The 25,954-nt window shown below is 39.9% G+C and overlaps 1 protein-coding gene across 1 annotated transcript in view; it reads right to left on the bottom strand.

Annotated features, from left to right (window-relative positions):
- Positions 1–25,954, bottom strand: part of BMP6 (bone morphogenetic protein 6) — a 63,359-nt gene extending 37,405 nt beyond the window's left edge. The window contains exon 1 of the mRNA XM_053466563.1: positions 24,900–25,954. Coding sequence (XP_053322538.1) covers positions 24,900–25,356 — 457 coding nt within the window. The 5' untranslated portion in view covers positions 25,357–25,954. The remainder of the gene's footprint in view (positions 1–24,899) is intronic.

The raw sequence follows: 25,954 nt of genomic DNA, 5'->3' as shown, positions 1-25,954 counted from the left end.
AATTGCAGAGAGCACAATCAAGAAACAGGCAAAGTCAAGCAAATGACTCCTCATTTTTTGCCTCATCGTAAATACCTGACCTTAAAAGAACACTCTGGTCATCACATTAACTGTATTGCTTTTGATAGCTGTGTGGTTTCAATGGGCCCCAGGGACAGAACGGGCTGGAGTTGAGATGCAGGGATGGAGGGGTAGTGGGTGAGGTGACTCAAGACTCCAGCATGCAAGCAGGGGCTTGTTAGGTTTGCAAAGTAGTAGTAATAACGGGAGAGAAAATAGAACACATCTGCAACCACAGGGAATTAAACCTGCAGGGTCCAGCAGGTGGGGTCCAGCAAACCCAGAAGTCAGGATTCCAGGCGGATCATTACAATGGTCCTCCTAAATGTTTGTTTTGTTCTTTTTGCAAATGCAAGGGGAGATTCTGCATGTGTATGTGTGTGTGTACGGGCAGGCACTTGTAAGGGCAGTGTATGTGTATATGTGTGTGTATGGGCACCCACTGCGTGACATTATATCTAGACTCAAAACAGGTAGCCCAAAGTAATGCACTGGGGCCCCTACCCCTCACAAAAAAACATGTTGTGAGGTGAGGATTAAGCAACAAAAACAGAAGAATGCTTATATATGTGTCTACATGTAAGAAGAGCGTGAGCACCTCACAACATGCTTTTTTTGTGAGGGGTAGGGGCCCCAGTGCATTACTTTTCTTTCATATTAAACTACAAATAAAGAGAAGAATTTTATTTGCTACATTAGGTCTGTTACATAGCATTTCATTGGAACCTGGATCCCAGGACTGTATTTTGGCAACCGCTTGTTCTTCTTTATGCTGTTTCCTTGAATATAGCAGGAGTGGGATCCCCGCTGTCCTGTGTATCCTGGCGTTTGAGGGTGAGTGCAGCTTTTCAGTCAGTTTGTTGTGTCTGCTGTCAGGGTGCCTCCCGTGCCTGATGTTACATTTGACTAGCTGACACAGATCGCCATTGCAAATATATGTCATTTTGTCTGCAGTTTGGTCCTTGGAAGATCCCCAACCACATTTTGAGATGTAGCCAATCTCACTGAAAATCCAAAATATTCGCTAATTTCACTACTCCAATCAGAAGTCTGATGGAATTTAAAACGAGCCTCGGGTTCAATCTTAACTAGAGTAGTTACTATTGTGGGTTCCATTAAACCATTGTTGTTTGTTGAGGGTTTTTTGGGTATTAATCCTGTGGTTTAGAAAATCATTTCTGGAAAAATGTTTGAGTCTTTGCTGAGCCCATGATGCATGCGCATGTGTCACTTAAGGTTTTGTGATGCCTTTTAACAGCATTTTACTAATTCTACCCAACCCTGTTCCAACACGCAACAGCTGTATTTGTGTCAAAATTAACACTGAACTAGTGGACAGATTCCAATTACTTTTTTGGCACTCAGCGTGGACTTAATAATATATACTTTATAAAATACATCCATAGACCCAATAATAAGCTGGTCAGTGGTGGCAACCAAGGATTGATATGCATATCTATTGACAGTCCTCATACTACTGTCTGCATATGTACAGCATATATAGAATAATGGCTATACTATGGTCACAATATATAACAATATTGTGCTCAATAATTAGTATGGTCATATAACTGGCAAAATTCATTACAGAACAATAATGGAATATTGTTCATAAAATTGATGACGAATCACGAAATGTTCTAGATGTGTGAAAATGAAAAAGAAACAGATACCAGTTTATGTGATTTATTTCATCATATGTAATCATTTTAAAGTAATGGATTCTGTTTCACCATTTATTTTTACTAATGATATTTTTACTTACTCTAGGATAGAAAAGAAATGTTATGTTGAATGCTAGTTCACAGACTAGCAGTGGAAATTAAGGGATACATAAACAAACAGGGTGAATTGTCTTCGTAGGTCCCTTAACTACGGAACAAGTTAGCCCCACCCCATGCAAATATATATATATATATATATATATATATATATATATATATATATATATATATATATACACATATACATGTAGCAGGCAATGAAGGGTTCTAATTGAACTCAACCCAGTGGCTTCATGGTCATCAGCAGGCAGCATCACACATTTGCCACAGCAGAACCTGCTCAGTTTCTGGAAATTAGGCTCAAGTCACCTCCAACAACTGTGGAGGTCTTCACACAGTTTAATAATGTGTCCTCATTTTACTGCTTCGAGAAAACCCTTTACACAAAGTAGGTTACTGCACAGGATACCTGGCAAAGTGAGGGACCATCTATCACAGCAATCATTATAAAGCCCTTCCTTCTCACTTTGAAATGGAGGACCTAATTGTTCCGAAAAATGATCTAATCATGTCTGTTGATGTCATCGGTATACCACTCATCAATTAATGTAATTTTATCAAATCAACTTACTAGGGTGCTCAACTCTATAGTTCTATAGCACCAAGAGTGCAGGAATAGTGAAATGGTATTACACGTCAACACTCTAATTAGTGGTAAGCAATCAAAGAACGCACTAATAAGGTGCCAGTGAAAGTTCATTAACAAAGGACACACGTATGATATTATAGGATTTTGTTAAAAAATACCATCTAATCATTAAGTGTGGGGCGACCTGCTGTGTTTTGATTCCTAAACATGTTGTATGTGATGAAAATATATGACTCAGAAATTATTTCACATAACTATATTGGAAACAGCAATATGACTCACAGCCTCCAAAACAGGGAATAGCATGTCCTCTAGCACATCTGTGGGCACCCCAGGGCACAGCACAAATTAATATGTTTTATCTAATGTAGTTTTAATCCAAACATGAGTTCAAAAAGAGCAAACATAATGTGTGAAAACAAGAAAGCCAGACCTATTCAATAAACAGTGAAAGCATGTAAGTTGGCAGAAAAAGAGTATCAGCGGGCATATTTACTAAGGCTGTTTTGCATTTGCACTTTCAAAAAATGACGTTGCGGGAAAGTCGAGTTGACTTGAGGAGGTGAAGAAGAAAGCTTCAGATGCATATGTGAATAACATTCCTCTCTTCCCCTTCATTAAAGAAAAACCACCTTTAAATTAGAAAATAGAAATTCCAGCCAGTAACATCCCTTCTTTTTATCCCATATGTGCATACCTGCAGAGCCTAGGCGGCGCCAAAATAGGATTAACCATTGGGAGAGGTAGGGACACCATCCCATGCCTCTGCCTCCATCCCTGCCTTTTAAGAGGGCGGGGGTTAAGTCATATTAAATGTTACAATGAAATAAAATCCCTAGCTATCCACCTTCGTCCCTAGGTCAGTTATTTACATTCAGTGCATCCTTCATCCACTTGGAGTCACTGGTGTACAGAAGAATATATACACACTCCTGCACCTTGCGGACATTGTAGAATCCACTGACATCAAGCATGATGAATTGATATATATTTGTCTTTTTTATTTTGAAATGATAGGCTTACTTATTTATTTGTGAAAAGCCTCTTTCCTTAAGTCAAAGATGAGCCATTGATGGTTCTTGCTGGGTGGCGTCTTAAGGTAAGTGAAAAATGCTTTTTCTACAAGTTGATCCCCTTCCCAAAGGACCAATCATTCCCCATTGCAATATATTCAACATCGCTGCCAAACAGCCGAAATCTTGCTCTTCATCTGCAGTCCCTTGTGCCAGTCCCCCAGTGGCTCCCTCTCCTATCCACAAAAATTCTTAGTCTTGAGTCTTAGCTACAGGACCCTTAACAACTCTTATACCTCTGCTTTCATCTCCAAATACTCTTCTAACCACCCTTTTTGCTTTGTCCACAACTTGCTTATCTCCTTAACTGTTTATACTACTTCCCACTTACATTTCTAGGATTTCACCCGTAATGTATCTGTTCTCTAGAATTCCTTGCCTTGTTCTCTCATACTTCCCTCTATTTCTAAACACTTACTAGAAGATCCACTTCAATCCAATCCAGAGATGCATAACAACCTACATCCTGGATGAAACCATCTGATCCTTTCCATAGTAAGAATCTCCAGGCTGCTGACTCCTCGACGTGACCATTGCAACAATGAAATCATCCTTGCCCAAGCAGTCCCTTGTCTTCTGCGCTATTCCCCCTCAACCTCCAAATAGATTGTAAACTCATAAGAGCAAAGATCTCTATTCCTTCTGTACTAGTATGTATTGTTCATCTTGTTTTTCATTTTGTATATTATCAGTTTTAATGTATTTGTATTTTTAATATCTCCCCTATTGTAATAGTGCTACAGAATAAACTGGTAAACTGGTGCTCTGGTAATTATGTGCAATGTAATGAAAGCCAAGGTGGGAGGGGCAGTGATTTCCAACTATTTTTCTGCATCAACACAAAAAAAACATTATTAATGTAAAAAAAAAAGGTTTATTGCAAATTCTTCTACATTCCTTGTTAAAGTTACACCCTGTTTATACTAAGCATTGGCATTTGCGTATATATGCACATGTGTAAACCAGGCACTGCGCGTGTGCAGTCAATGAAGTGCCAATCGGTTGGGACATTGGACAGGATTGTTGGCACATAACTCTTGCTCAAGACTGTCCCATTTATAACATTACAATTTGCCAAACATATAATGTGGGGCACAACATAACATTAAATACACCACACAACACAGAGGTTTTGCTCCTCTAAACTGATCTAGAGTAGCTACAGGTAATAAAACCTATTTCCATTGTACAGGGCCGTGGAATATGATGGCCATATATAAAATAATAATAATGTAACGCAGAGAGTACACACTGTCTCCTAAAGCCCTCCTACTCCTTCCACTAGGAAAAGAGGAGCTGGCTCCACACTTGATGTATCAGATAAAACACAGCCCTGCAGTATGCTGTAATATACAGACTTGCTGTATGATGTAATATACAGACATGCTGTATGCTATAATATTCAGATCTGCTGACATTTTCTCAAATTAATCCAGAACTCACAGGCAGCAGTGGGGCAGCTCAGGATACTACAAATCAAGTAGGTCTACAATAGGATGGAGGCTCAGGGCTCTTGTCCTCCCCGGGGCAATTGCTGCATGTACACCTTGGTTAATCCAGATTCTAGCAATCTCAACATGTTTTCCACTTTAAAGGGAAATAACGTTTCTGCTATATTCTTATTATTTTAATTTACTCTTCTCTTACTATGTCATTTCATTTCTGACTTCCACCTTTCTTCTGATCCCTCAGTAAAAAATGCATTGGAATCCTACTTCCTGATAATAGCCATTTTTTCCAGGATGCAGCATTTACATTTCCCATGTCGTTGACCAGAACATTTAAAATGCTATCCTGTAGTATGTGGAATATTTAAACCTTTTGCAATGTATTACATGTAAATGTATTTATTTAGCACTTAAACATATATTTAGTGCTTTACAGTTTACAGGATAATAATAGGAAAGTACAGTAAGTGCCATCACAGTGTGGACCTCTCAATGACAGCATGAGTCAGGTTAGTGCTTGGGTTCCCAGATTTGATGGTTATCAAATGGATAAGAATCACAATTTGTACTTCAAGAACAGATGAAGAGTGCAATAGCAAACCGTTATAACAGTTCACTACTTTACAGCAACAGTTTTGAATGCTGGTTATAACTTTTAATGCTAAAATCATTACTCAAACTCACAACTAAAAAGCCATGATGCGCAAAAATGAGCTTCACATCTAGACCTACTCTTCTATATAGGATATTCTCCTATAAAGAATATTCTCCTTTAGCTCTCTTTTTGTATACAGTTAACATTTCTTTACTCTTAACTTTTGTGCCAGCTGGCATGCGCAAGGTTAAACTCTTCATTATACTTAATCCCCACTTATTTCCTCGCCTGCCTGTTTTGACTCATCGTCAATGTCAAGAGCAGTTTTGAATACTCTCAAGGGCAGTGTGTGGCTGAGGGTCTGCCAGTTGGCTTGCCCTGCTTTACACAATGGGAGGTCCCGTTTGCTAACCGTGATGGAAACGTTGAAGAGACAATGTCAAAGCTCTGGAAAGTCCTGCAGCAATGACATAATCCGACTACATCCCACTGTAAGAATGTATTCCTCGTAAAAACCAGCATGTGGCAACAGAGGAGGAATGGAGCATCAAAAACACGTAAATGAAATTACAGAAACGTTTGGGTGCGGTAACATTTGTGGGGTGCACAGTGGGAACTCTATTGGGACTTGCAAAAACAGCGAAATCACTGAAAATTCAAGGTGTATGCTAGTTGCAGGTATGAATCAGGAAAAGGCTGGTACTTTTTGGCCTAGGGTTAAGCAAAACCAAGTAGCCACCAAGCCTATACTTCTGGCATACACATTCCCTCTCACACAAGTACTATTACCGGGAACCTGTGTTGGGTGACCCAACTTTGCTCTAGTGTTCCATAGAGGGCTAATTTTGGATTTGGGAGAAAGAGAAGCGTTTCTGCACCTTTCATCCTTCTACGAATGCTAAAATGTTCTTTAAAAATGGCACCAAAATATAAGAGTGCGGCCTATAATCAGGGTAATAGGTTTCTGGTCTTAAGACAAAACTCTTAATAATGTCACTGGATTATAAAACTGCTTAAACAGTGTATGCATAGCCTCACATGTGAGCAATATACTACAAAGGTTAAAGCTGTCACTTTGACAAGTCCTACATTTTACAGAAAGGTATATTAAATAATAAACATACCTGGGAAATTTTGAACTCCGGCTACCTGGAGCCTACCTTTGCGAGACGCAGCCAGGACTACCCGCTGACGGATCAGTGGGCGGTGCTGCTTAAGTCGGTGGGCGGTTTCGCTGACATCAGTGGGCCCTCCTGCTGATGTCGGTGGACATTCTTGCTGACATTACAGGAAACACCCTCATTTAAAGGGGAAATGGGTGAGAAGTGGGGTGTGTCGGGACCCCACTCCCACGACCCGGAGGATTAATTTGTCGACACAGAGAACTGAATAAGCAGTGCTAAGACAATGCATATATACTGTATTACAAACCCAAATGATATGTATAATAGTGTAGTCAGCTATCATAACTATCTTTCTTATGATTTGTATGATTATTCCATTAAGGAGAGGAATTATTACCAAGGTCTGTGGCCTATACGTAAAGAACATATTCACTAAATTTTCATTCAGGGGTGTGGTTTATACTTGACAGCCAAAAATTCTGTTTTGTTCATTAGCGAGAAAGGAGAGAGAAAAAAATTAAAGACAATTGAGAGGGCAGAGAGATAGGGAGGGCGACAAGAAATGAGGAGACAAAAAAAGAAAAAAGAAGATGAAAGAAAGAAGAGAAAAAAGAAAGAAGGGAGGTGAGGGTAATGAGGAGTGAGATGAGATGGAAGGGAGACAAGAAAGAAAAGAGACAAGGGAAGATAAAATGAGAAGAGTGGGATGAGAAAATAAGAGAGGAAGTAAGGAGTTTACACTTTTATTCTGTTCTTTCTAACACATTGTCTGCACCCTTTGTCTGTCACTTTATGCCGTTCATCCTCTACCTGTCAGTGTCTACCTTTCTCCTCAAAAATCCCTGTATTTATTGCTCCCAAACATCATACTCCATACTCTCCATCTCTATCTTTTTTAACTTGCCTGTTCTGGCTTACTTTATTGCTGTCTGTGTCTGCTCTTCTATGTCTCTTCAATGTTCAGAATAATCTCATTATGTCCTAATCAATCCCATACTGAAATTACCACAGATTATAATAACAGGAAATAACCTTATTAATCACTATAGGTATGACATATTCAGCTAAACTGTATGTGTGTCATGGATACACATAGGAAATAATCTGTCAGGTTAACATGGAGTAACTGGGGAGAGATATCTAAAAGATATGTCATATCAAAATGTCATATAAAAAAAAATTAGAAAATTTCAAGTAAATTAAGACACATACACACAGAGACACCCATGCTAATACACACACCAAGACACCCAAAATAATGCATATATACTAACATACACGGACACTAACATCAATACACCCAGACACCCACTCTAATGCACATACCCTAACACACCCAGCCATTCACACTAACACACACACACAGAAACACACACTAACACACAGAAACACACAGACACTCACATTAATGCACACACCCTAACGCATCCAGACACTCACATTAACACACACATTTACACTAATGCACACACACCCAGAAACACACGCAAACACAGTCACTTACACTAAAGCATGCAACCTAATACACCAACGCACGCTTATGAGCAATCCATAACACACCCAGACACTTACACTAACACAGCCCGACATTTACAATACCCTAACGTTTGCCTGAAACCCCAGCTTGGTTTCAATGTAGATTGCACACAATGCAAGCTGCTGCACTACTACCACAGGGTCACATAGCGTGCCGATACGTGTCCCTACTAAACTCTGTCTCTATCACCAGTCCAGCAGTTTTCAGGACATAAAGAGTTAAGCTTACATCTTTATTATGAGATTGTCCCACTGAAACTGAGACAGGTGGCAACACAAGCTGTGACATGAATACAATAAACATTTTGTAAAAACATAATTTGCATTTACACAAATATCTGAAAAGTCTCATGTACGGTACTGTATTATATATAGTTAATGTACAGAAATACGACAGTTAGCTCACAGGTCCAAGTCAGGCCAACTGGATTCTCTTATGGAGTGAGTTTTCACATTCATGGTCAATAACAATGAGTATACCTGAGCCCTTCCTCTCATGCGCCTTATAAGAGGCCGGAAAGGTATGAGCCTAAGGAGGAACAACATTGCACACATAAGGATGAGGCTAGCCCCCAAAAAACGTGAAATGAGGAATGAGTGGAATCATGCAGGGAGTCTTGATGTTGCCCACCTCACCACCGCCTGATGATTAAACATGCTCAAATGCCCGGTAATAAGCTTTAATTTCCGGAGCATCCAGATGAAAATGAGTTTCCATTGGGTCCCTATGAAAAGACGTCTGCTGGAGGTCCACCATAGAAAGACTAAAGGCTTGCCATAACACTTATACTGGAGAGCTCCTCATAACAAGTAGATCAGTATACGACTTAAATTTGGCTTATTTGTGTCTAATGTTAACTCACAGACCAAAATATGGCTCCCCTGCGTCCCTGCTGCTGCTGCTACACAGTAATTGAGGGAATCTAGTGCTCTGCAGGCTTTGATCTGGTTTATGTTTTTAATGTTCCCTGTCAGTCACCAGTGACTATGTTTCAATAGACATTATGTCACCTCTTTGGCACCAGTAAACATAATATCTAACACCTAACTGACTTGTGCCAGGCAAGCGTAATGCAAATGTTGACAAGATAAGTACACAGTTTTGCACCTGCAGGAAGAATTATTCAAACTGGTGAACGTGGACAAGATGTGTGCGATTTACTGCTCCTCCCTGTTTTATACAGCTGTTTTTGGGAGCTAAAAAATTATGCAATCCAGCTTTTACTTTCCACAAAGAAGGGCAAGATGTTCAGAACAATTTATTCAATTTAAAGTAGGCATATTAAAAAATGGAGCGATAATCAAAAACAAAATGCATTATTGCTGTTCAAATAAAAAAGAAAATATAAAAAGATTTTGATTAATTTGAGGGGAATAGCAGCTGAGAAAATGCCTTGCAGATGTGCGATGAGAAAACACACACACAATTTTAGAATGATATACAAGGATTTGAAGGTTAATCAAAGTTTTGTTTCAGTAAATGTTAATTTTGCATTCAGGTTATAATGAAGTTAGTTGGAGATTTTTTTTTACTGTGCTTTCCTTGGGGTTTATTCACTAAAAGGAGTTTTCCTGACGGATTTCCATAGGTTCGCCGTCAGGAGTTAAATGTCCATAAGAGCGACTCTATTGGTCGCCAGCAGGGGCCTCCTCCTCTGAGAGTTGCATTTGTGTGATAAAAGGTAAGGCAAAACAATCCTTCTGAAACTGCAAGCGGACACTTATGATATAGAATAGAAATAGAGAAACATGTCTATTATGTATGCCCTCCATTTGAACCATAAATGTCATACCTGTGTAGACAGTAATGCAGAGCGCAAAGTATTTTGAAGAAAAGGGCTTTGTCTACTGCAACTCAATGGGTTGACCAAGAGGTGCATACCTGGTTACTTCCTTGCACAGCACGGGCTAACCATAATTCCAACATTACAGATGGCCAAAGAGGGGTATTGTGCCATTGTGACCTATTGTGTACATAATTAATGCATTTATAGAAGGAATATTGTATATAATTTATACAATATCTAAACACATAGATGTAGGCAAGGCTATAGAACACAACGATATTACATCCAAAGCCAAAAACAACCTGAGATCCTGGAAATAATGGACATCAAAGGACCAAAGAGGGAGCCTTCATCCTAAAGAAGAAAACTTTTAAGATACACCCAACTCCTTTACATTCAGGGCCGGCCGAAGACTTAACGCCGCCTGGGGCGAATTTTAAAATGCCGCCGCCGGGGGGGGGGGCGACATTTTAAACTTCGCCGACGCCATAAATTGACCGAACAGGGAGACTCGCCGCAGAAGAGAGAGAGAGAGGGGCGCCGAGCGGGTAAGCGAAAACTACTCGGTGCCCCTCTCTCTCTCTCCTCCGCTTCAAAAAAAAAAAATTGCCCCAGTCGGCTCCATTGTAGGGCCAGCCCTGTTTACATTACATGTCAACAACTATCTGCCTTTAGGGGCTTGAAGCAATTGTTATCTCAGTATATGTAAAAAAAAAAAAAAAAAAAAGTAGAAATACAGTTTATTATCACTACCCAAAAACTACTTGGCAAATGTGACATCAGAAATATATCTTAGAAAATATAGAACATGAATATTGGTCTGTCTCACATGGGATGCCTTGAATCAATATACAGCAAACCTTTTCAGAGAAGTAACTTTAGCTCTCACTAGCAAGTCATTAGGGAACAGAGCTCATGCCAAGTGAACCAAATTATTAAATGGAGGCATAAAGTAGCAGTTAGGTGGCGTTATTTATTTGGACTTTATGAAAGCCTTTGATCTGATGAGACTCAAAGAGTTCAAATATAACACTCAAAAGAACATTCTCGAAAAGAATATTCCAGAGCATAAATATGGCATGTGGTGAACCAGTGAAGGTGTAACATTGCCCTAAATCCAGTCTGAGCTATACATAGTAAAAAACAGAGTACCTTAATGGCACGTTACTTTACACATTAAAGACGAGGCAGCATGCATATGTGCTGTTAATCTTCTTTAAGATAAATAAAATCTGAGCAATTTATCAAAAGCAATCAGCAACTATCAAAGATAAAAAAAGTATGAAAACCAAAGAAATAGGCAACCTCAGGCCTTTCAGGTGCTACCATCTACAGTAGAGGAATGACTATGTGGTTAGAGGACTCCATATCCAGTGATGGATTTATGGGAATCACTGAACTAAGCCTAACCAAAGGCAGTCCCATCTGCCTGTCCTGTGCCAGTCTTCTTCATGCAAACCACAAAGATATGATGTAAGCAGAAAAGCTACATCAGAGATCTGCACAGACCTCTATGCCAGATAGTACCTTGAATGGTATTAATATGTTATGATGCAACTACACGATGGGAAACTTGAAACACCAGCTGGTCCGCTGCTGTTAAGGGGAAGCCTATAGCTTATATAGTTGCTTATAAAAAGCAAAACTAATGTTTAAACTCAGCCAATCAGAGGACAGCAAAAATCTCAATCAAGGTGGCATGCTAGAAAACGAATAGATGATAGTAAACTAACAGCCTCCGTGTCTGCTATAAATTGTAACAATAAATCTAAAAAAATAGCCAGACCCTGTAATATCAGATATATTAAACAACCATAATCGTCATGTTTTAGATGAGCTTATTGTTTAACAGTTTTATGTCTGTTTTTGGTACTTTTAGGATGTTTCTAAAAACAACTTTAATTGCTCACTGATTGTGTTTAACTACACTTAACGATTATTATGCTCATATTGGCAATGGATACAACCTTACTAGCCCAAGAGAAAATAGTGTCTGTCCTCAAGGTTGATACCATTTATTGGCTCAACACAGAAAAAGCTGTATAGTTACATAAACTTTTGGGAGCTCAGAGGTCTCTTCCTCAGATTGATTTTAGAGACCTTTGAGGTCCCAAAACCTTGTGTGACCTTATATATTTTTCTATGTTGGCCCAATAAAAGGTATCAACTTTGACTAAAGACTCCAGAGTTTTCCTGCTGCAGTCAAAGTCTTGTAAAGCATTGAATCACACAAGTTCCAATGGTCCTCTGGGTGACGAAATGGTTATAGGAAAGGAAAGGCATACAGAAAGAATTGTCCTTTTCATAAACCCACAGAAAAACATAAAACAGAAGAATGATGGCCAAAAGCTAGCACTGGAAGATGAGGAACTGTGATTTATGATGTCATATGGATCCTTGATGGTCTTTGCAGATCTATTCTGTTTTGAAGATTTAAAGAGTGAACTCTTTGTGGAGTTGCTGTATGAATGAAACATGTAAGTAATGGTCGTGCACGTAAACTCTCAAACCTCTTTTTTTCAATTTATAATGATACATGTGCTGAGACTAAAAATAATACACGTTAAGGTTACGAACACTTGTCTCAAGCACTTCCTGTTCTTTGTCTTCATATTGCACAAATCTCCTACTACCTAGAGTATTGTCTGACATCACTTGAATGTCACCATATTTCATGATGTCATTTGGTCTGACACGAAGTCTATCAATATAAAAATACTTGTGTATACAAAACACATACACACACACACAATGAGCCAGCATTGCCCAACTTTTTTAATATAGAAGAGAGGCTGAGGGGACTCAAAGCGTGACACGGATAAGACGTGTTCCTTTAACGCCAGACTGGTTCTAGAAAGTATATAAGGTGTGCATAAATATATTTTGGCCCTTTGAGTAAAATCCAGGCACATTGGATTTTTCCAGATAAAATGGCATCCTAGTGAGATGGTATTTAAGTGAGTGATAGACTGCACTCTGGAAAAGCACTCAGTGTTCGCACATAATTTACTTTGGATGTCTTCTGTTTTTCTGTATCACAGAATAGGTGCTACAGTATTACATTCAGTGGCATGAATGCATTGCTTAGTATGAGTTTTCTAATGGCCACTGAGAAGTGTAGACACCGTTAACCCTTTTACTGTAATCTAAATAGGGGCATTTGAAACCGGATAAAATTAACCCTACTAGGTGTAAATATTTGTTTATTATACTATATAGCATAGAGTCGATGATTCGACCTAACCCTAATTGGCTTCCATCAAGGTGATTAATGCATTGCTTGCAATTGCATGACCTGTCTAAAATCAGCTACTCAGGCATAGAAATTAGACACTGACTGCTAAAAAAAAGATTCAGTGAGATCTGTAGAAAAATAGCAAATTTTTGGATGATAAAAAATGGATCTAGAAAACTGGGGACAGGCAATAACTCAATAAAAATGTAAAACTAAAACACAGGACATATGCAGAAGAGCCCAAATACACTTTAACACATAAAGGATGTTCATTACCGAATAGTATAGTTTAGTAAATATGTGTATCATTTAATTAAATATAAATAATATAAATAGTAATTCCTATAATTAATAATTGTCTGCATTTGATTTATTTTATAAAATACAGTGGTGACAGCATTCCAAGGATTTATTTGAAAATCAGGGGTGTACCTAGAGTATTTGGCAACTGGGGTGGAACCTGTATGTAGAACCCTCCCTTTCACAATACGGTAAGTCAGACTTTGACGTGGTAGGCCTCTCTCCCTATAACAGCCTCCTCATGCCACCGCTGGACCTAAAACAGCCTGGCTGTGCCACCTCTGCCCCTGAAGCAGCCTGCCTGTGCCACTGCTGCCCCTAAAACAGCCTGCCTGTGCCGCAGCTGCCCCTAAAACAGCCTGCCTGTGCCACCACTGCCCCTAAAACAGCCTGCCTGTGCCACCTCTGCCCCTAAAACAGCCTGCCTGTGCCATCTGCTCTGAAGCAGCCTGGTTGAGCCACCTGTGCCCCTGAAGCAGCCTGGCTGTGTCACCTGTGCCCCTGAAGCAGCCTGGTTGTGCCACACCTGCCTCTGAAACAGCCTGCTCCTGCCACCTCTGCCCTCGTAACAGCCTGCTTGTCCCATTTCTGCCCCATAAACAACCTGCCTGTCCCATTTCTGTCCCCCTGAAGCAGCCTGCTTGTGCCACCTTTGCCCCTGACGCAACCTGCCTGTGCCACCTCTGCCTCTCTAAACAGCCTGCCTGTCCCATTCCTTCCCCTAAACACTTACTCAATTCATTCATTAATTCTCCCATTCACTCTCCCGCCCCCCCTTACCTCTCTTGCAGATCACTGGTCCGGGGGCCAGCCGACCATCGCTGAGGCTGCGCGGACATCTATGCGGCCCTATGGCCGCCTAACGCGGACCAGCAGCTTACTGCTGTGGCTCCCGCGCACTGTGTGAAGAAACTCTTCCCCTGTGCAAGAAAAGAGTTTCCTCATACACTCTGCGTGACCGACGCGGCACCCCTCTGATGAGTAGCCCCCTGGGCGCACCACCCCCCTTTAGGTACGCTACTGTTGAAAATCATTTACTGTACTAGCTAATAGCTAAAAGGGTATTTCCTTAATTGTCATCAGAGCTACATGCTAGCAGCGGAAAAGCCAATTTGATTTTTCTACTTGCAAAAATGTTACAAAATTAAGATCCTTTTTAACTTTGCAAGAAAGTTGGTTGTTTTCACCAATGAAGATGAATGCAATTCTGCTGGTATGAACCCCTAAGGCCTATTTAGGAACAGCAGCATATTCTAGCCTAGGTGACTGTAGGTGCACTGCTGCTTAATAGGTCAGCTACAAGATCTCTGTTCTCTTTAGCGATTACACTATAGAGGACTGTTGCCAAATTGGCGCAGCCTCCATAGCATGCAATAAAAGGCACTGTATATCTTTAAAACACAGAGTGCCAGTATTTGATGTCATACCCTGGTGCTCTGCAGCGAGAACTGTGTCTGCAGAAGGGTGGCTGCATAATTTCCCTAGTCATGGTAAATATGCCACTGATTAGAGAAAACCCCTCTTTGCTAGCATAGTAAAAGAAAGGGTTTTAAAAATAACCACTGAAAATCTAGCACATCGGGGAAAAAAAGGGTTTAAAAAAGGGTTTAAGCGGGCTGGCATCCTTGAAAAAAACCTAGATCCTGCTGATATGCAGTGATTGTGAAGTTACAGGTGTCTCCTTCACTTTTCCCCAATAAAATAATGTAAACTAAAAAGAAACAAACTTCAACTTCAAACATATTTAGACTGAATGATGATGAGGGTGCACCAGAAGTGGGGAAAAATGTTAGCATACTTATGGAAATGTTTATTTTCTACCTAAACTTTGTTTCTCAATACCCTATTTATGGAATTTAACCCATTCTTATGTGTGCCTTTTAGACTTGTGCAAACAGACCAAAAACTAAATTTTCTGTTCCGTTTTGGTCCATTCATTTTCAGAACACAAATTATCTTTCTTGCAATTTCAGTTCAGATGAATTCTGAGCACTCACTTGATTTGGAAATTCACTCATTCACTCTCTCAAACTCACTCTCTTACACTCTCGCTCACACTCGCTCTCTCTCAATATCTGTAGGAATGTCTGAAAATGAAGCAAACCCTTCACCATTTTTTTTTAAATTTCATGGGCTCATTCACATTCTCTCACACTCTCATTCACTCTCTCTGAATGCCTCCCTACCTTCTCCGCCAACCCTTCCGCGTCTCACAGCTCTGCTTCTTCTTGTTGTCTCTTTTGTCTTCCGTCTTCTTGCATTGTCTGCATCTCTGTGGAGATGACCTCCCAGTGAACTTCCGCAAAAATGGCGGAGCTTTCGGTGACATCTTTTCCAACGATTTGAGGAATGAGGCGGAGGGTATGGAAGCGCAGCCATTTTGCCTGAAAATGCCCTCTTGTGAATATCCACAAAAATGGTGGAGCTTTTGGTTACATCCACTTCCCAATTGGAGGATGTCATTGGAAACATCTCATTTTTTTGGGGACGTTCATAAGGTAGTCATGTCCACGGAAGATAGAAGAACAAGAAGATGAAGAGAATGCTAGAGAAAAAGCATAACTGCAAGACATGGAAGCAAAAGCAGCTGGAGAAGGTAGGGGGACATTCAGAGAGCATGAACTAGAGAGTAAATAAGAGTGTGAGAGAGTGATAGAGAACAAATGAGCAGGAAACTGAATTCGTTGCCTGGAAAAACTAAGGGAAAAATGTGTCCAAATCATTTTTGGTCTACTCCTACAACCGCTTCTGTGTCTCAACTTCTTGTTCTCGGAAAGAGAAGTGTATAAACGCTTCCCTTTTCTCTTAGGACCTGTCTGCACCTGGTGTAGTGGCTTAATTTGGGGCTGATGAAAACAACATTAAGGACTCTAGCCTACCGTGGACGAGGGCTTCACCCTGTCACGGAACTATACCAGGCCAGGAGAAGTGGAACACCGGAAACAAAAGAAAGAAGATAATGCAGAGAATAAGAAGCAGGGTGAAAGAAAATCTGAGATGTGGAGAAGGTGGTAAGACATTGACAGAGAAGGTTAGAGTGCATGTGAGAGCGAGTAAAAACCAAATGAAATACAAATGAAAATTCAAAGCTCTCTGTTTCCTTTAATGTGTTTCTTTGGGGCCCCTCCTCGTTTTCAAACATTTGTATGAATTTGTGAATTTAACAAAATTTGTTAAAATTAAAATTCATATAAATCCAAATTCAAAAGTCTAGCTTCTATCTCAAGTAAGCAAGTTTTTTTTTGTTTTTGAAGAATGTATATTAGAGTACTTTAATATACATTCTTTCTTAGTAAGGCTGTCAGCGACAGCAAGAAAAAAACGTGCAAATGAGAACAATAAAGTTGGTGCAGCTGAGTCCAAAAATACTAATCAGCATTTTGAGACATCTGGTATTGGTGTTGCAAGAGATATTTTGTGCTTGTTTTTAGTTTTTATATTTATTTTTGGATGTTTGAATCTTCCTAGAAAATATGTTTTTTGCAATCTGCTTATTGAGTTAAAAGTAACGAGTACTTGGAACACTCCAGTAACAATTGTCTAGCGTGCTTTCCACTATATATAAAAACAACATTTATTGTACTTGATTAAAGTAGCTTTGTTGCGCTCTGGAAAATATTTTATGGTTTGTTGTAGTCAGAATAGTGCTGGTGCTTTCTGGCCTGGGGTTCAAGTACACCTGAACACTCCCGTAACATACACTTGAGCACATGCACACTTACACACACTCAAATTTACCCACATATTATCACACATTACCATACCTCACTTCACACATCACCACACCCTTTCCTTGCCAAGCTCTTCTTGTAGCTGCTCATTTAATATTGCAGTGGATGACCCCATTGAACTCCCATCTCCGTGGGTTTGACTGGCCTGGGGAAAATCGCCCCCCTGCCCACTCAGCCAGCCAATTTAATCTTAGGGAAGTCCATCTTAGGGAGTGTGTGAAAACAAAATGCAAATAATGTAAATAACAAACTGCCAGAATTAAGAATGGCCAACACTTAACACATTTCCCTATAGTAAGTACTGTGGGCAACACATGTTAGGCTAGAGTCCTTAATGTTGTTTTCATCAGCCCCAAATTAAGCCACATGCATTAGCTAAATATTTTCTGTGTGTAGTGGCGCATGCATTCTTTAGTTATTGGAGTTGGAGAATGAGACCTCTCTCCCTGGTTTTCCTTCTACCGAACTCATGCTCAGTAGCACTCATATGGGTACTGTTTCATATCTTCCTGCGCAGAGTGCTGGGATATGACTTAGCTCTGTATTAGTTCACGCATTAATGATAGGAGTACAACTGGGCCTAGACTAGAATGTCTCTTTGCCATTATCTTCTTTTCAATGCCCCAGTGTGCATATTTGGGGCATGTCTGCTATGCCTAACGCAAGAGGTAGGTATTCTATCAAACGCAACAGGCAGTTGTTAACATTAAATACTATGTCTGATTTTACTCAATCCTTGACACTCAAAGAGTTAACGACAGTATAGAGCACAAAACAGACAGCCTGTCTGATTGACCAGCTTTTCTAAAATATAGAACTGCAGCTGCATTATTTAGCTTTACTTGAGGATGTCAACAACATGGGTATCGTGTGAGCAAGATGTGATACGATCTGAAACCAGAAACCAAATCTAATATATAAAGCAGGAAACATTACAATAATGTAATCTCTGGCATAGAGGTCATCACCCTCTGATACTCCAGTGAAAAGGAAGGTCAGCATCTGTCTTCTGTTCAGCAGTTTTCTTATCAGTAGGGACCTGGGAAAAAATTGCCTGCATAGTATGTGCAAATCCGAATATAATTTGAATCACATTGAGAGCCACTCCATCCAGTCTGCAACTCTTTATAAATCCCTATATTTTTCAAACATACATATTGCTGTACATTACAGATTTAGAATCGGTTCCTGAAAGGAAAAGCCCCAGCATTTCATGTTGTAATATAATGTTTTCAGGCAGCTGCATATAATCCGTGTGTATGTGTTCAAGTTGTGTTATCTTAGCCCTGATCTTTATACAGTGTTTTGGTGAAACAAATAGAATGGCTCTGTCTCAATCACCCAGCCAGACACTCTGGCTAAGCAAAGTCTATTGAGGAACTGACTTCATTAGCATTGCCATAAACAATTATAAAGAAGTGTGGTATTTGAGCAGGGAAAATTACCCAAAGGCAAACTAAAATTATTTAAGCTAAATGTACACCGGATTTATATCAATGCAAAACCACTTTATACAGCACTGTATTTTATGCGTAAGGGGATTTTTTCCATGTGGCTTCCCTGTGAAGTGTGGTATACCGTTTACAGTCTGCGATACTCTTTCCATATCTGCATGAAAGACACATGGAGATATTGTCAAATTGCCGTGCATGTGGTTTTTCAAGATGTGCAGTCTTATTTTCCAGCATTATAGGCTGCAATTAATAACCACAGATACTGTAAGTTAAAGGTATATGACATCATCATTTTGGACATGTGGGTAGTCCAAACACTTTGAAGCTTTTGCAATAAAGATTCACACCTTAATTTACTATGTAGCATACTATGCTTTTCCATCCTCCAAAGAGAAGATAGCCAAGATGTGTTATTTGCAGATGAGTTGTAATGTTCCCAAACTATTTGCTCAGCAGGGCTGGTTGACTCCTGTATGTCTGTACCTGGATAGTGCCCATAAATCTGTCTAATTAATTTGTGACTGACCTAAGTATTTCTCCCACATCTAAGGTTACTCTTAAGCTTTCCAAAATGCTCTATGGAGAACTTATGTAGAATCCAGAAACAGCAATCTTCCTAAAATGATGAAAACTACATAAAACTATATAAAAAAAAGTTATCATGCTAAATATAGCATTTAAAAAGGATGCCCTGACCTTTTTCATGACACAATTGTTCCCTCATATCCTGTTCTACAGAGCTAGAGGCAAATAACTTGTAATCTATGCCACTCCGGCCAGCAGAGATCAGCACGCAGCTCCCGGTGTTCTTGCTCAGAAGGCACTGCAGAGGCCGTGGGAGCATACTCTACAGATTTCTGCAGGCTGAAGTTGAACCCTACAGTTAAATCTCTATGTAAACAAAAGTGAACAGGATTTTAAGTAGCTACTTAGATTATGTTTTCCCCCCAGAGAGAGATGATCTTGCTTCCAGTGTGATCCAAAATGTACTTCAGTACGTCGGATAATTTTGCAAGCCTGCACTACGCTATCAGCCATTCTCTGCCCACCAGGCATACTATTAAGCCTTGCGTGTTCATAGATCATCGTTTTAAGGTGCTAACAAAGAGTTGCCAAGTCACCCATTTTCTATACATTTCATTTGTTGCTATTTGCCCTGCAGTATGTGTGATGGCAGCATATATGCTGCCATGTATGTGCATGGCAGCATATTTCATGTGGAAGTCAGCAAAATGTGAAACGTATGTGTGTCCTGGAAAAAAAATGCCTCGAGAATGCAGTGAAATATTGAAAAGAAGAGTCTTTAATTAGGCTGTAAAAGATAACTATTGTCACCTAACCCCTTTAGCTGTGGGCATTTAAAAAATTACATTACACCTTGAAAATGCATTTTCCTCAGCCACTGCATCCCAAAATCCTACAGGTGTGAACACTATTCAGAATCATTATTACATTGACTCTAATTGCTTGTAATCTTTATTTCTAATCGGCATAATTACAATAATCCCAGTAATCTATGACAATAATATAACTTGACCCATATAGGTCTGGTCCAGTAGATCAGTAGGATGTGGAAGAACAATACTGGAATGTAATTTTATGTTTATGTAACACTGATGATTGCAAGGAAATATGGATAAATAAATGAATAAAATATGACTTGCACCTCACTCACAGTACATATTTACTTACATGGCAACACAATAAAAGAGTATTTTCTGAATGTACATACTGTGATGTATAACACATTAAGCAACAGTTTAAGCTGTTACCGACCCATATGTTCATTATATACTAGATCAGTAAGTACCGGCACTCATTTCCACTTACCCATGTACAGAAGGTTTTTGTCTCTCTAATTATTTTGCACCTAGAAACTCCCCTGACATTTGATGGCTGGAAGGAGGAAATGCATTTCGCTAAATTACCCAATAGGGAGATCTGCCCCTGGTTACGTTACAAAGATGCTGCCGACCTCCAACCTACTCTCCTTAATATGGATTTAGCCTGCCTAAAACAGATTACACCACTGCATGGTAGCCATTAAAGAGGTTATTTTACATAAACTACCTATAATGTGTAGATGCTATTTTATTATCAATGCAATTGTTTTTGCTTTGGCTTAGTGAAATAATTATAAGTAGCTTATTGACAACAATGCAGATTTGAGGAGGATTAATCTGTTTTAAGGACAAATCAATGAGGATGAAATCCTCTTCCAAATTTAGTATGTGAAAAACAAACCTAACTTTCCATCACTTCAGGGGCAACTCTCAAGGCTCTGTTTCACTGAAACACTTCTAAAACAGACTCTAATAACCACACTCTGCCTCAGACCTCATGAATGCTGAGCATAAATCTACTCACAGTCAGGTGTGATGGTGATATTGTAAAAACATCACTTCAGCATGGCATAGAATTAGTACTGGAATTAGTACTGCATGGCTTTTTTCATTTGATGATGTGTCAAACTGAAATGCAGTTGAAGCAGAGAGTCATGCATCAATGTGTCAAACAGGATTAGACTAATTGATGTGTTACTTGGATGGTGCTACACAGTTTGGTTTAGGTGAGACATGACTTTATGGAGAACTCCAGTGAGGTGAAATTAATAAGCTTAGCCTTGCATGTTTTCCATTGTATGTAGGACTACTGTTCCATCTTCTATCATCAGCCATCCAGGAGCACCCTGAGGTTCTCTGAAGTTTCAAATCAAACATAAGTGTACATTTTAGTATCACTGAACCTGGGAGGGGTGCAAGGCAACAACTGTCCAAAAAGAACACTAAAGGCTCTTCTTGCATTTGCCAAAAAAACATTTTGATGAACCCCAAGACATTTGGGATAACATTCTGCGGACTGATGAGTGAAAAGTGGAACTTTTTGGAAGACATCTCGGATAAAGCTAACTCGACATTCCACAATAATGAAATAATAACAATAGGTGGTGGTAGTGTGATGGTCTGAGGCTGCTTTGCAGCTGGTGGACCTGGTGACTTGCCATAATCGATGGAACCGTGAATCCTGCTCTCTACCAGAAAATCCTGAAGGGGAATGTTCGGCCACCAGTTTGTGACCCAAAGCTCAAGGGCAGTTGGGTTATGCAGCAGGGGCAAATACTTTTTCACAACATTGTATGTACGACGACTCTTAATATACGTCACAGGTGACCAAACTTAATACTAAGCACACTATTTGCTAGGTAAGATCTTGATTAATAAAGCTCTGATAAAAATGATTTTTCTTTTTACAAAATATCCTTTTCATTGAGACTAACCCAAGATAAGCATGGAGACACCTGTAAAGTGGAGTGTGTGTGCTATGTCATGTTTACTGACCACTAGGCACTGGGATTTGCTGGGGAAATATGACAATTCTAGCCTTCCAAACCTTATGTGCCCAAACACAACTGCTTTCCTGCTCAGGATACAGGGTTTTCCTTGGAATATTTCTTATATACAGTGAAGGAAAAAATTATTTGATCCCCTGCTGAATTTGTACGTTTGCCCACTGACATGATCAGTCTATAAAGAGACAACAAAAAATCCAGAATAACGCATTTCAAAAAAGTTATAAATTTATTTGCATTTTACTTTGTGAAATAAGTATTTGACCGCTTTGCAAAACATGACTAAGTATTTGGTGGCAAACCCTTGTTGTCAATTACAGAGGTCAGACTTTCTTGTAGTTGGCCACCAGGTTTGCACACATCTCAGGCGGGATTTTGTCCCACTCTTCTTTACAGATCCTCTCCAAGTCATTAAGGTTTCAAGGCTGACGTTCAATTTTTCAATGATTTTCAATGCCCCGGCTGAGGGAAGGAGGTTCTCACCCAAGATTTGACTGTACATGACCCCATCCATCGTCCCTTTGATATGGTGAAGTTGTCCTGTCACCTTAGCATAAAAACACTCCCAAAGCATAATGTTTCCACCTCCATGTTTGACGGTGGGGATGGTGTTCTTGGGGTCATAGGCAGCATTCCTCCTCCAAACACAGCAAGTTGAGTTGATGCCAAATAGCTTGATTTTGGTCTCATCTGACCACAACACTTTTACCCAGTTCTCCTCTGAATCATCCAGAAGTTCATTGGCAAACTTCAGGTGGGCCTGTACGTGCTTTCTTGAACAGGGGTGCTTTGCGGGCGCTGCAGGATTTCAGTCCTTCACGGTGTAGTGTGTTACCAATTGTTTTCTTGGTGACTATGATCCCAGATGCCTTGAGATCCCTGACAAGATCCTCTTGTATGGTTCTGGGCTGATTCCTCACCGTTCTCATGATCATTGAAACTCCACGAGGTAAGTTCTTGCATGGAGCCCCAGACCAAGGGAGATTGACAGTTATTTTGTGTTTCTTCCATTTGCGAATAATCGCACCAACTGTTGTCACCTTCTCACCAAGCTGCTTGGTGATGGTCTTGTAGCCCATTCCAGCCTTGTGTAAGTCTACAATCTTGTCCCTAACATCCATGTACAGCTCTTTCTCTTGGCCATGGTGGAGAGTTTGGAATCTGATTGATTGATTGCTTCTGTGGACAGGTGTCTTTTATACAGGTAACAAGCTGAGATTAAGAGCACTCCCTTTAAGAGAGTGTTCCTAATATAAGTTTGTTACCTGTATAAAAGACACCTGTGATCTAGACATCTTGCTGCTTGATAGGGGATCAAATACTTATTTCACAAAGTAAAATGCAAATCAATTTATAACTTATTTAAGAATGTTTATGAATTTTTTTTGTTATTTTGTCTCACTGTTCAAATAAACCTACCATTAATATTACAGACTGATCATGTCTTTGTCAGTGGGCAAACTTACAAAATCAGCAGGGGATCAATTAATTTTTTCCTTCACTGTAAATATCTAGCATCAATTTGAATATATATACCAGTGACACAGTAATTCTAAAAACTGTCAACCATGTTAAGGTTTCTGCATGGAAAAAAAACCAAAGGTTTTTCAAACTATGTCACATTTAGAGTTCCTTAGTGACGCAAATATGGTTCTACAAACTTAAAAACCAAAGTCAGTACCGGCAATGATGCAAGGTGGCAACAAACATGAGAATTCAGGTACATGCAGGGAAGGGCTGGTACCATTTACCAAGGTGGGAAATTCCTTCAATGTGGCCTAGTCATAAAGTAGGCTAAAGTACATTTGGAGGATATGCATTCAACACATAAAGGGACTTAGAAAGGATTCGGTCAATGATAATACATATGTCCTAAAGCCATTGTTACTGGAAAAACCCTGGTGGCTCTATGCAAAGCAAGTAAAAAAGACACAATAACGCTTCAGGAAGTGCCCCAAAATCTTTGAATCACATCAGCCCAGGGGCCAATTGCTCCCCTGCCTGTTCTCCCCTGAAAACAGGGGCATGAGCCACTGTCTCATTTGGATTTTATTTGCTTCTAATCCCCTTAACCATTCTTTAATTTAAACTGAAAGAAACTCACAGATACATTTATAAGTACCAAAAGTGTTTAGGTTTCAGATCATTATTTTTTAAACATTACTAACTACACAATTTCTCTGGAAACTTTATATTTCTGCCTGAGCTAAAAAAGTCAACAATTTCTATGAAGAAAAAAGCCAACTACTCTATTTCCACAGATGTCCAAAAAGGTTCCCTGCTGAGATTAATAAAACAAATTACACGCCTGTAACCTCTAATATCTATAATCCAAACTCTAGATTCACTATTTGAGAGTTTTTCTGGAAGACATAACCTTCAATTAACAGTATTTACACATGCATCCTGTCTTTTCTAAGTCATTCAAGATTAACCCTTTTCAACATAATTATTCTAGTTGAAGCAGGGAATCCTCAGGAATGACCCAACTTTTGCAATCTTCATTTGGCACCAAATAAACTTGTATTTGCTTGTGTAATAGTGTACAATTGCCTCAGGGTCATCAACCCAAGATTGCAGTATCATCTCCATGCAAATTATGTTGTAACTTTCTGTTTTTCCAAATTGTTTTACTTCTACAGAGCCCAACAGAACTATGGACCATATCTACAGAACTTCACATAAAACACCTGGAAAACACAAAATATAAGCCTGAAATACTACAGAAAATCAGTTCAATATAATTGTTAGACTTTAAGCTAACTTCAACATTCTTATAAACCCTTAGAAACCAAAGATGCTAACATCCCAAGAGGTGCATCTAGGTAACTCACCCAGGTTGACGAAGCTCATGACCATGTCCGCATCGTTGAGGAATGTACTGTCCTGAAAGCTGCTGTGGGGAGAACTCAGGAGGCTTTTGACCTTCAGCTGGTGACTGTATGGTGTTGATCTCTGTATCCAACCTTTAGTGTCTATTGCTTGTTCCTGGCCAGACATGGCATTGTACAGATCCAGCATGAATAGAGGAGCCGAGTTGAGTTTCCCTGCCTGGTTCTGTTTGGAGAGGTTAAGTCCATGCACCGGTCTAGGTCTGTGGGGCAGACCAAGGAGGGAGAGAATCTCTTTCTGCATCTCCCTCTTTTCGTGGCTCTTCAGGCGCCTGTACACGAATCCACTGTCCATGTTGGATCTCCTGCTGCTGTCCACAAGGGTCCCCAGAGTCAGGGACAACAGCAAGGAGCAGGAGACCAAGAGCAACCCTAGGAAAGGCAGTGATGCCCTCTGCATACTCCCTACCAAAAAACACGTGCACCTAGCACCAAGATACGTCCCACCCCTGCCGCACTTCGGTTCCTAGGGGCACAAGTGGAATTCCTAAGCATACATGTCTCAAAAATAATCACCACCAATGGATTTCAGATTGATAGAGTTGTCTCATCAGACCTTTAAATGATAAGTATGCCACCTGTCTCTTGTTAGCCTGTATAGATATACCTGTGGAGTCTCCCAGTGAGCCAGTTTTTCCAGCAACCTTTATGGTATGTCTGTATTCCAGTTCAGATGTGGGCATGTCAAATTTCCCCTTTGCCCAAAACACTCATCATCTCTTCAGCACAGCAACACATTCATGTGTGTCACCCTTGCAGGTCACCAAGGCTTAGTTTCTGGTTGAGGGCAGGGTTGCACAGAAGTGGATGATGAAGTCTCAGGAGTGAGCCCTCATCATCACAGAGGCTGTCTTCTCCTTGTCAGTGTCATACAGCCCTTGCTGTGGAAAGAGAAAACTTCATAGATGTTTCTGTGACTTACACTCCCTTCCATCGCATCTACTGACTCACTTCTTCTGCAGAGAGATTTATGGAGCTGGCAAAGTAGGAGTCTGCTA

Source organism: Spea bombifrons, chromosome 5, assembly GCF_027358695.1.
Source record: "Spea bombifrons isolate aSpeBom1 chromosome 5, aSpeBom1.2.pri, whole genome shotgun sequence".
NCBI lineage: Eukaryota > Metazoa > Chordata > Amphibia > Anura > Pelobatidae > Spea > Spea bombifrons.
The sequence above is the reverse complement of the archived record's forward strand: the minus strand, read 5'-3'. Positions and strand labels throughout refer to the sequence as shown.